This window comes from Pygocentrus nattereri, chromosome 9 (genome assembly GCF_015220715.1).
Source record: "Pygocentrus nattereri isolate fPygNat1 chromosome 9, fPygNat1.pri, whole genome shotgun sequence".
NCBI lineage: Eukaryota > Metazoa > Chordata > Actinopteri > Characiformes > Serrasalmidae > Pygocentrus > Pygocentrus nattereri.
Genome location: NC_051219.1, coordinates 11,036,904 through 11,049,403, shown reverse-complemented (window position 1 = coordinate 11,049,403; position 12,500 = coordinate 11,036,904). Strand labels below are relative to the sequence as shown.

The following is a 12,500-nucleotide window of genomic DNA, read 5'->3' as shown; positions in this document are numbered from 1 at the left end:
CTGGTTATGTGATTGGAGCCCAGTCGTGCGAGTAGTGCTGGGTTAATTGCTAGCTGTGTAGCTAATTCTAATGTTTTTAGCGTATACGTTTGCAGGATTAGACATTTTTGCTTATATTTTCACCCTTAAGAACAAATGTAGCTCAGCTTGACTATACACATTGACTCTGTGAAACTGTGGACAACAGCGTAGTGTATCATATCGGCTGTACAACCAGTATTAGCTTCCTAGTAAACATTGCTAGCACGGTAGCCTGTCAGTCAATTTGGCCACTTGAGGCTTTAGCTGTATACAATGAATAAGAGGGGGCAGTTCAGTTGTTTACTGCAGTTATTTAAGTGATAGTTATTCGTTAACGAAGACTTAATGATCATGACAGGCTTAATGATGCTGTTTTACGTCCATTGTGCTTGTAATGCTACACTGAGAACTTTATATTTGTTTGTAAGCAGTTCATCATTGTCATATCAAAACCTCCCAATACCATTTTTCTATTTTTCTTTTTTTTATGCTATTTGAAAGCACCAGCTGTGTCTCTACATTGTGAGAGCGTTTCGTGATGAATGGACCAATAAAAATGGTGCATAGTTACTTCTGTTGTAAAGTTATCGTTTCTGATATACTAGATTTTTGCTTTGACAAACTATGGATTTTCGTCAAAAGCTCAATTTTCCTCTAATCCCACATGTAGTCTGTCAAGGCATGTTTGTATGGAAGTCCATAGAGGCCATGAGGTAGTTATCATTTTCTGGAAAGTTATCTTGAGATCACAACTTCATTATCTTGTGATGTTAAGATGACAAAGTTGTATGTAGATAACAAAGCTGTTATCTTGAGATTTCAACTTAGTTATGATGTGATCTCATGATAACAGCCTTGGTTGTTGTGAGACCGCATCACAACTAAGTTGTGACCTCAAGGTAACAACTTAACCGTCTTGAGATCATGACCTAATTGTCGTTTGATCTCAAGATAACAACGTTGTTGTATTGAGATCATGACTTAATTATCCTGTGATATCACAATAACAAAAGTTGTTATCATGAGATTACATCATAACTAAGTTGCCTCAAGCATGCTGAGTTGCAGTTGATGTGACTTGGAAGAAGCACATGCTAGTCTTCACCCTCCCAGCATGGCAGCATCACACGACAGGAGGAGACCAGGCTAGTGGACATGGCTGAATTGTGCTTGTAGTTTTATCCATTTTATCCAAAGACGTGAAAGTGTAGCCTGATTGGCTGCTTTTGGGAGAAACTATGTGTATTTGAAGTTTATACCTTATTTTAGCCCACCCCATCTATACAGACACCGTGGCTTGGCTGGCCTCTGTCAAATTTCCTCTCTCTCTCTCTCTCTCTCTCTCTCTCTCTCTCTCTCCCTGGCTCTGAGACTCGATCCCGTCACCCTGTCATTAGACCAACGCTCACTCAAACCTTCAGCTGCTCCACAAATAAGAGGTCTGGCTTGTCAGACAGCTCCGGCGACGCAGCCGAAACCCACCGCAGAGGCCAGAGCCTCGCTCAGTCACGCTCTCTTCACCTCCGCTGCAGAGTTTTGGATGACCAGTTGTTTTTATTGCCTTTCAAACATAGAGACGCAGCACGCAGGCCAAACCCTGCTAGACTTACGGAAACACAGTAGATAGAGGGTTAAATAACAGTAACGACTGAAAAGCAAAGAACAAACCAAATAATAATAATAATAATAATAATAATAATATTAAATCAAATAATAAATAATTTCTCTAGAATTAACTTGGTGTCTCCGTGGTGCAATAGAAGATAGCATTACAGAGGAAAGAGAGGAAAGAATGAAAGAAAGAATGAATGGGGGGGGCAAGAGGTGATGAGAGAGATGGCAAGAGACAGAGTAAAGAAAGAAAGAGAGAATCTGAGCATGTTGGGGCTCTCACTCTCTTTTCTTTCTTTCTATCTTTCTCCCACTCTCTCTCTTTATCTTGCCTTTTCTCTTTTCCTTCTCTCCCTGTTTCCTTCATTCTGTTGCTGTGTATCCTTTCACTCTCCCTCCTTCTTTCTCCATCTCTCTCTGTCTCAATCGCTCTTTCTTCTTTTTCACTCTACTTCTCTTTCTCTGTCCCATCGGTTCATTCTCACACCTTCTCTCTTTCTTTCTCGTCTCCCTTTCCACATCTCTCTCTCTCTCTCTCTCTCTCTCTCTCTATGACGTTCATCTTGCTCCATCTCTTTTTCTTCTTTTTCTATATTTTCTGTCATTTCTCATTTTTCTCACTCCACCTTTCTCTTTTTTCATCCTTCTCTGTTGCTATCTATCTGTTCATTCTCCCCCTCTTCTCTCTCATTTTCTTTCTTTTTCTCCTTTCATTCTCTTTCTCCCTCAAACCCTATCTCTCTTGCTTTCTGCCCTTCCATTCTTTTTTCACTCTCTCACTCTTTTTCTTTTATCTCTTTTCTTTTTCTCTCTCCCCTTTTCTCTCATTCTTTCTTTTCTCTTTCTCTCTCTCTCTCTCTCTCTCTCTCTCTCTCTCTCTCTCTCTCTCAGAAGGCCAGAAAACCACAATAAACCAAGTCGAGTTTATTAATGATCCTCCACTCTGTGAGACGGGGATCTGAGGAAGGGAATGTCACTCGCCCACTTGTTCACTCACAAGAACAGTTTTTAACGCTGTGGAAAGCGTTTTGGTTTCCTCCATAAATGTAAACCCAAACACTATAGCAACGGCAGGCCCTTCAGCGGTTTTGCTGGTCAGCTGTTTGGGGGTTTGGACGGAACAGTTGGTGTTTCTGTCAGTCAGAATGTGTGTCTGTCAGTGTTTCCACCGTGCGGTCAGTAATTTTATTTGTTCATTAGAAGCTCAATCAGTCACTCAGTCAGGCAGTGTTTCTGTTGGCTCGTGAAAGTGTAATCTTGGGGATTTCTGATGGGACCGTGTCCTAAAACCACTCCGTGCATGTCAGTTCATAACCTCAGCGTGAAGATCAGACGCCTTTGTTGAGCAGACTGTTCTGGACGGTGTTTCGTGCGTTTCGTTTTTTCCTCTCCTCGTCTTCTCTCGCTCGTTTTCCATTGGTGGTGGGAACTGGGCTGATCATTTCTGCTGCTTATGCTGCTTTAAGGCTGGCACAGGTTTAAAGCAAAGGTTCAGCCTGAGATCAGGTTTACACAATTATCCCCTTTCAGGCAATGTCGTTGATCAGCCAAAGCATTTCATGTCTGAAGTTTGCTTCATTAGTTTTGAACTGGAGCTACACGGCTAATGTAGCTAACGGAGATCTTCACAAGTCGCTTCAGTCGGGTCTCTGTGGTAGGCATTCAAGTCGAGCCGCAGATCTTTAGTAGAGACTTTTCGTTTAGTCATTAAACAAAAGTAAAACCTTAATCAAACCCTGTCTGACTCAGCCTGGTTTCAAATAAGGAGCCTTTGGTAAAGAAAACCTTCAGTCTGAAGGGCAGAACCAAAACGCCGCACACAGTAAATGTGGTGTTAAAAGGAAAGATACAAAACACCTAGAAACGGTTGGCTGGTCTGTTTTTATAGCAAGCGTACTAGCTGGCTAGTGCAGTCCAGCTAAGGCTTGATGAAGTTTTAAAGGAATGTGATCTGTAATGTTTTTAAATGTAAGCCAGATTAACTTCAGCTAAATTAGCTGCTAGCGACAGTTAGCATACCATGTCTACACTTCTGAGCATTAACCAGTAACGGACGCTTATAGCCACTGAGTTAGCGTTGTTCAAAATGGATGTCTACATAATGACGTACTTGTTTCAAAGCGAAAGTACACAGCTAAATTCAGATAAATATGCCTATCTTGTGCATTTTCATAGATAAATGTGTCATAAACCGTATAAAAAAGTCTGTTTAAGATTAGCCCAGTTGCCACAGTGCTAACTGGTGCACTGTCGCAGATCTTGTCTCATTATTAGCTGCAGACATGGCTCTGTACAGAAGTAAACCCTCTATAAAACCTGTCGGACTCAGCCTGGCTTCAAATAAGGAGCCTTTACTAAAGAAAACCTTCAGTCTGAAGGGCAGAGCTAAAACGCTTCACACAGTATATGGTGTGTTAAAAGGAAAGAACAGAAAAAAAACAGTTGGCTGGTCTGTTTTTATAGCATGTATGCTGGTTAGATAGTGTAATCCAGCTAAAGTTTAGGAGTGTGATCTGTAAAGTTTTTAAATTTAAGCCAGATTAACTGGCAACTTCAGCTAAATGAACTGCTAGCGACAGCTAACATATCAAGTCTGCATTTCTGGTCGCTAACAAGTACTACAGGCTTTTAGCCACAGAGTTAGCATTGTTCAATATGGATGTCTGCATAATCACATACTTGTTTCAAACCGAAAGTTCGCAGCTAAATTCAGGTAAATTTCACTGTACTTTTGTCCATTTTTATATAACAGCGTCATAAACCATACAAACAAGTCAATTTGAGATTACTTCGCACAGTTTCCACAGTGCTAACTGGTGCACTGCTGCAGACCTTAAGTCTTATTATTAGCAGAGGTGGATGAAGTACACAAATCATGCGCTTGAGTTAAAGTAGAGACCCCCAAGGTAAAATATCACTCCAGTAAAAGTAGAAGTTCCTCCCTTTAGACCTCCACTTGAGTAAAAGTACTAAAGTATTTACCTTCAAATGTACTTAAGTATAAAGTAAAAGTAGTAAAAGAGTCATTCTGGCTCTGATGTCCTGTTATCATTTTTATAACAAGACTGGCTTCATGAACTCATTTCAGGTGAAAGTCCTCCAGCGTCTCTCTTGGTAAACCAGTCATTTAATAGAACGTCATTAATTAGTGACGCTGACGTCTATTAAAATGATCATAAGGGCAAAACACAGAACATTTGCTTTAAACTCAGGATCACAAATAAGTTTCCTTTACTGTGTTGATCTGTAGGCCTCCGTTCATAAACATAAACTAACTGAAACTAATTTACTATAAAATGAAAATGTTTGTATGAATTCAGAAAAAAAGAAACGCGCCAGTCACGACTGCATATGTGGACATATTTCTATATTGTGGTCTATTTACACAAAGTTAGGTTAGTTCATCATTTAGGTGACGGATGTGCTCCCAAATGTTTACGCTGCTGCGCTGACGTTGAACCGCGTGCTGCACTGGGTCGGTGTGACCAACAGGTCAAAACAAGCTCAGAACAAAGTGACCGCTGTGCCCTGATTGGTGCTCTGGCTTTGCACTTCTTTCGTTTTGACATGTTACGTTTTACACGTTTTACGTTATACACACAGAAACCAAAAGCAATGAGAGATTTCTCAAAATGTAGTGGAGGAAAAAGTCAGATATCTGACTCTGAAATGTAGTGGAGTGAAAGTAAAAAGTCGCCCAGAATGGAGAAACTTAAGTAAAGTACAGATACACGAAAAAAACTACTTAAGTACAGTAACAAGTTACATTTACTGAGTTACTGTCCGCCACTGGTTAATTATTAGCTGCCCACATTGCTCTGTACAAAAGTAAACCCTTAACAAAAACCTGTCAGGCTCAGACTGGCTTCCAATAAGGAGCTTCCAAAACGCTACGCGTAGAAAATGCAGTGTTAAAAGGAAAGATACAAAACAACTTGAAATTGCTGGCTGGTCTGTTTTCATAGCAAGTACGCTAGTTAGCTAGTGTAATCCAGCTAAAGTTTGATTGCTTTAAAGAAATATGATCTGTAACTTTTTCAAATTTCAGCCAGATTAACTGATAACTTCAGTGAAGTTACCTGCTAGCAATAGCTAGCATAGTAAGTCTACATTTCTGGTTTGTTAACAAGTAATAGAGGCCACTGAGTTAGCGTTGTTCAATATGCATGGCTATACTTTTGTCCAACAGTGTCATAAAGCCATATAAATGAGTCTGTCTGAGATGACCAGTTTCCACCGTGTTAACTGGAGCGCTTTAAGCTTCCGTTACTTGTTAGCTGCGTTCACCTCGTAGCTCCAGTGCAAAACTAAAGAAGCATGTCTTGGCTTGACCGCATTAGTGGTCAGGGGGAAAATAATTTTTGGCCCCAAACATCGCACTAACAAAGTTTTTAAGCAGATTTGTTTAAAACTATGAGCAGATGCTTAGAGACTGGCATTAAGACATTAACACACGCGTGCACACACCATATAATGCATGAAGACAGTAGGAAAATGCTTACAGCAGCACGCAAGCATTTTCCCCCAGAGCCCAGACAAATGATTTTGGATTAGCTGCCTTCATTTGATCCCGCAGTCCATTTTAAACCAGACTGTTGGCCAGTGTTGGTTCTCTGAAGCCCCCAGCTTTGGCCTGTGTCTAGTGGATTTGCACATACATTTCCGTAAAGCAAGATGCCTTACCAAAATAACAAAATGTGGAACCACTCACGCTGTTGGTAAAGCTAATGTTAAACAGACGCTGTCTAGCCTGCAGGTCCAGCCAACGGCACACATGAAACGATTAACGTCTCACAAATTCATCTTTACCTCATACGTTCTGTGGAGCAAATGCTGTAGATATTGAATTAATGAGTAAATGACAGTGCAGCTTGCTCTGCTACTTAGATAATCCCACTTTTCCTGTAATAAAAACTGTGCAGACATTTGTTGCAAATTTCAGGTCAGTAAGCTGATAATTCTGATAAATCCTAACTGGACATAGATCAGCAGAAATTATTCAGCTGAGCGGGAACAGGCATTACACTGACAGCTTGACCAAAAACCTAAAATACATAATTTTCCCTCTTTTCCCAAACGTAGTCAATCAGCTAAGATATGTTTGGTGTCCGCAGTTTGATTTCTTTTAAATCCCTGCTAAAAAAAAAACCCCAGCACAGATCAGCATGAATACCGTACTGGTCTAAGATGGTCTAAGCAGGTTTGTGCCAGGCTAGTGATGGTCTTGTACTGGTTTAGTTGGTCACCCGACATAGACATGTTGGATGACCAGCATGCCAGCATCCAAAACACAACGTATTCTGGTTTCACTGGTGAACAGCTGTGCACATCTGCTTTTTCTAGCAGTACTTATTCATTGCAGCTACAAGGCTAGCTGACAAGTAATGGAAGTTTATACCCACTGACTAGCGTTGTGCTAACTACATGCCTAAATAATCACATACTTGCCTGCATAATCTCAAACAGACTTGCTTAGATGCTGTATGACTTACTGCTTCCTTTACTTGTTAGCTACATTAGCATTGTAGCTCCAGTGCCACATGAAGTAAGCAAACTTTAAGGATTTCTAAGTTGGGATCAGGTAAATAGTTTACGTTTTATTCCTAGCTGATCTATTCTTTCAAGCTTAGTCGATTACCTGGAGAGCGGGTTAGTGTCTCTGCTATCATGTAATATGCTAAAACCAAGCAGCGCCAAATGGCGGCGCGTTTCTTTGCTTCTCATTGATATCTGACTCAGCCTTTCTGCTTTTGAGACCGTAATGGCTGTGTAAGGCCTGCTCTTGCCTGGACACTTGTTTTGAATGTGGAGCACTAACTGCCTCATGAGTGTCGTCAGTACCGCTCGTACTAACACCAGTCTGCCTCACACCTGCCTGTCACTCTTTTACTCCAAACTGTGAGGTGTAACCTCAAGGCCCATAACTGCCAGCATTAGCATAACGTGCTTATTAGCTTAGATAGCGTTGTTCCTTATTTAGCATTTTATCTTAGCAGCTTAATTAGCATCCGTACTTATGTGGCATTCTTATCATGTCCCCTCAGTAGATCTATCTGGTGTCATGCCCCCGTTAGGAGCTCCATGTTTAGGGAGATTTCTCAGTGAAAGAAATGAAGGGCGTTTTTATAAAAATCGTTGCTAGCTGCTAACCCTGCGGTACATAAAACGGTTAAAAACCAGATAGAGTTTGTCCTTAATACAAGTTTTTCCCCAGATGTCACTGGATGCTCTGAAAGACAAATAATGCTACATGCTACAAGTGAGCTAATTCCCCTGTGCGCTGAAATAATGTCACATGACAGTAAGTCTACTATTAAACTTCAACACCGTTATATACCAACATCAGCGACTCAGGCTGTAGCCTAAACCTGCCGAAGGCTGCTCTTAAACCGCTCTTAGCTACCACATTGACAAAGCTTGCTGGTTTGTTTTGTGGTAGTTTGGTGACGTTGCCAGCCTCCTGTTGTCAGTTCGTTGCTTAGCAGTGTTAGCTTGCAGGTAGCATTATTTTGACTCCTTTTTGGCCTTGTAAGTCTAGTAACATTTGGAGGGAATATGTCCAAACGGCAAACAGTAAGCCACGGGATGTAACAGCAGCGATTTTCCTTACAGAAAAATTAGCTTAGACTTGGAGTGTTTGATATGGGCATGATACCAACAACAGAATGACACCACCACCTATTAATTTCCTACCTAATAAGGGTAACATATGAATGAATGCCTGGATGAATGAATGAAATTTTGAACAATTTAAGCTAGTCCACTTTGTAGCTCAGTAGCTAGGGATACTGCTGGTCAGCATAAGTGTACAATTACAGGACATTCTGTGGCATATGGGTCAACCTCAGAGCACTAAAGCAGTGTTTTTGCAATGTGTGTGTATGTCTGTGTGTGTGTATGTGCAGAGGAAAGGAGTGTCCAGCAGCAGCTACATCAGCCACAGCTGTTACCCAATGGTAAATATCAGTTTTATTTAGCTCCATTCCTATTGGCTCCCTCCTTCCCGCTGCGAGCGTGGTGATGCTGGAACTCTTAACTAACCCAATGGCAACGCTTCCTTCTCACCAGGATTGGGCTCGGTTCAGTTTCTCATCCAGAGCTGCTGGAAGATTGCATGTAGTGGATACCAGCAGTTCAACCCTTGAATTCCCAGTATGAATTCATTTCAGTTGACGGGCAGCAACTGGTCAAACTGAAACAAGCCTAACCCTGAATGGGACACCTTCTTTTCACCTTTTAGCATAATCTGCACTAAGAACAAAGATCTCTTCTAATCTCTAGTAAAGCATGTTCTACTGCTTTGAAGAGCCATTCTTGTTTTTTTTTTTCTTTTTCTGCAATGCCAACATGCCATTACACAAAAATACATCTGTTGCAGTCGTCTGCCATTGGCTGCCATGGTAATCAATATACATGACTGATTTTGATTATACTTCTTTCACTTGGATTAATTGTCTGTTCAGCAATTCTAGTGAGTTCATTAACTGTTTTTACATGGACACAATAAGCCAAGTAAGTTCTTATTTGCCATATTTATTCCATGAATCTTCCCCTTTACCCCATTTAGCCACTTCTTTGTTTATTTCTCTCCTTCTGTCTAAATATCTCATGATGTCCATTTCTGACGACAGCCAAGTTTACATGCAGCCTAATAATCCGTTAATAATCCGACTAATAGCTCTATCGGAATAGAAAACGTCCATGTAAACACCATGAGGCCATTCGGAATGCAGTTTCTATCCTATTGAGCGTGGTGGGTAATCCTGTAAATAATACGTTAAATAGCAGAATAATATCCGTGTAAATGCCTGTATCCGATTACTTTCCCAGTCGGAACGTGTAAGTCCGTTTTGTGCATGCGTGTCACGTCATAGTGAAAGTTTATAATGTTCAGCATGGCGGAGAAGAAACTGGTCTGATCTTTAAAAGACGGCGGTGAGACGGACGTCCAGTTTATGTGAGCGACGTCTTCCTCTCGGCCTTCTTTAATAAGGACATGTGAAGGACGTTTTGCTGAGCCTGACATCATTTTAAAGCAAGTAAAAACACAAGCACTGCTCACTGCTGCTCATCTCACTCTGACTGGACCTCACGTGAATGTTCGCTGTCATGGTAACGTTTACTTGTTTAGTAGTACTCCATGCATGCACGTCATTTTGGACCCGATTACTTGTAGTGTGCATGTAAACAGAGATTTTCCGTCAGATTGTTGAGTAGTGAAAATTTAAACACGTCAGTCTTAATCTATAATCGGAGTGTGTTCAATCGGATTGGTGTTTAGCCTGAGTGTGAAAGCCCTGTGTGCGAAGTCAGTGGATTTGATCTAAGTGTCCAATCTACTCTGACAAGATAAGGATAAGAATCGAAATTGCTCGTCGATTATAAATCCAGATAATTGAACAATTCTGACTCACATGCATTTGTTTTCAACTTTATTTTAACACTTTCTTTTCATTTAAAAATACTTGCAATGGCAGCATTTTATGATTACCTTAGAAGAATAAATGAAGAGGCAGAATCAATCATTGTAGAGGGCTTAACGGAGCTTTACTCTGTGTCATGTGATAGTGGTCAGTATTTGCGCTCCTGACTTACGAATACATCTATAACATTATCCAACGGGCTCCTTGGTCCTGACCCTAAGCTTTCATGTTGGCTAAAAGTGAAAACTTTTCCAGGGCACTTTATTGCTGGCGCCTTTCCGTTCCCTTACCCTTATACGTCTGAACCTAACACAAGGACAACCTTTGTCTCCTTCCCCAAAGTCTCTTCACCATTTGTCAGCGTCTTTCTGTCAGCTCTGCCTCTTTGCTCATTCAGAGAGGCTTCGCCGCTTTGAAAAAGAGCAAGTCTGTTTGCACAACAGCCTTTTAACATCAGGGCAGGTTTAACACAGGCCGCTGGATCTAGCGGAGGCTCCAGAAAGCCCCGTGCCAAGGGCTTGTCATATTTACCAAACAGCTTTACCTCGGGATGCATGTTCCGGACTTGTTCCGAGAGATTCATAAAGCTGTGGTGCCAACTTTCTGCAACTGTGAGCAAATTCCTGAGGCATAGCTGGACTCGGCAAAGAGCCTCCCTCAAACGTTCCAACTTTTCCAATCACAATGGTAGTTTAGACAAACACCAGGAGACTCTACTTTTATATGGACTCTGGCACATAAAAGACGGAGGGAATAAAGTGAAACATCACCATAAACCCCTATGCCCCTTTTTATTTTGTTTCCACATTTGTTTCCTAGTGAACTTAGGAAATTGCATCTTGTTCTTGTTTAGTTTGTGGTCTGATTCTTTTTAGAATTGGCCCCCTGTTGTCAAATTACATCTTTGAGGACCATCTGTTCTCAAAGCATTAAGAGAGCAGGGCAAACTGGGTAGCATCAGTTCAGTAAGGCGGGCCTTAAGGTCTAGAGATTAGATCTTGACAGTTGTTAGAGGAGTACCACACACATAAGTGCTAATCCTTCTAATATTGACAGAAGAGCCATCACGGTCAGTGGATATTAGCCAGTATAGCTAACTGCCAACTCTCTGTAACTTATTACAGTGGTGTTCCTTAGCCATGCTAGCTCTTTGGCATGAGTTACTGGGACATCTTGCTAGTGCAGCCTTTGGACTGTACATTAGACCATGACCACTGAGATGATGTTGCTGTCCACCAAATCCAGAAATGCTAATGTTCCTAATAATGAATAATTGTGCCAACAGTCTTGCTAACTGCCAGCTTTCTACAGCTCATTACAGTTTGCCCATTGTTAACCACGTTAGCTGTTTTCCTTTGAAGTGACATGACATCATGTGCAGTGGTCCATTGTTGGTCCATGACTGTTAAGATAATGATGCTGCTTATTTCAGTCATTAATTAAAAACCACATCCAAGCATGCTAATGTTCCTAGTAATAAATAAAAGCGTGTTCTGGTCAGTGGACATTAGCCAAGCATTCTTGTTAACTGCCAGCTTTCTGTAACTCATTATAGTAGTGTTTGTCCATCGTTAGCCATGCTAGCGCTTTGGCATGTTCCTCTGAGTTGCTGGAAAGCTGTGCTAGTGCAGCCCTTGGACTTTACATTGGACCATGACCATTAAGATGATGTTGCTGTCTGTTTCAATTATTCAGAGAATATCACATCCAAAAATGCTAATGTTCCTATTAATAAAAGTCCATCATGGTCACTGACTATTAGCCAGGCGGTCTTGCTACCTGCCAGCGCTTGTCCATTGTTAGCCGTTAGATGTTCTCTTTTGAAGCGCTTGAGTGTCATCCTGTAGTTCAGTCCATCAACTGTGCGCCTGACCACGACGATTAAGATTATGCTGCTGTCTTCAGTTTTTAATAGAATACCACACCATACCACAAGGCTAATATTGCGAATAGTGCGTAGAAGCCACTAGCCACATAGTCTTGCTAAGTGCCAACTCTCTGTACCTCATTGGTATTGGTCCATTTTAGCCATGCTAGTTCTTTTGTGTGTTCCTGAAGTGCTGGGACCATAAACATAACCAGATGTTCTGTTTTTTTATTTTAATTACTAATAGAATACCACATACATGCTAATATTGCTAACAGTTAACATTCTGCGACTCACTACAGCTGCGCTTGGCCACTGTTAGCCTTGTTAGCTTGTCTGGGTGTTCCTTTGAAGTGCTAGGACGTCGTGGAGTCTAGTGGAGCTTTCTGAAGGTAACATAGCTTCGTCTGCAGGGGCGAGCCTGAGCATGCACAAATACCCCCTCCCTGCTCACCGGCCCATGTTTTGTCTGTCTAGCCTTACTCAGTTGTCAGCGACCTGATGCTTGCAGTATTTCACACGGTGCTGATGTTTTGACCAGGGCCTCACCTCTTAGCTCAGCCTAGCTGTCTTCCTTT

The 12,500-nt window shown here is 41.4% G+C and overlaps 1 protein-coding gene across 2 annotated transcripts in view; it reads left to right on the top strand.

The window, feature by feature from the left end:
* The window catches only part of scube3 (signal peptide, CUB domain, EGF-like 3), a 164,174-nt gene that overhangs the window by 105,213 nt on the left and 46,461 nt on the right, over nucleotides 1–12,500 (top strand). The window contains exon 7 of one of the 2 annotated variants that reach the window (XM_037541305.1): nucleotides 8,538–8,588. The exons of the other annotated variant lie outside the window; for it this stretch is intronic. Within the exon in view, the coding sequence (XP_037397202.1) occupies nucleotides 8,538–8,588 (51 nt within the window). The remainder of the gene's footprint in view (nucleotides 1–8,537; nucleotides 8,589–12,500) is intronic. 2 annotated transcript variants of the gene reach the window in all.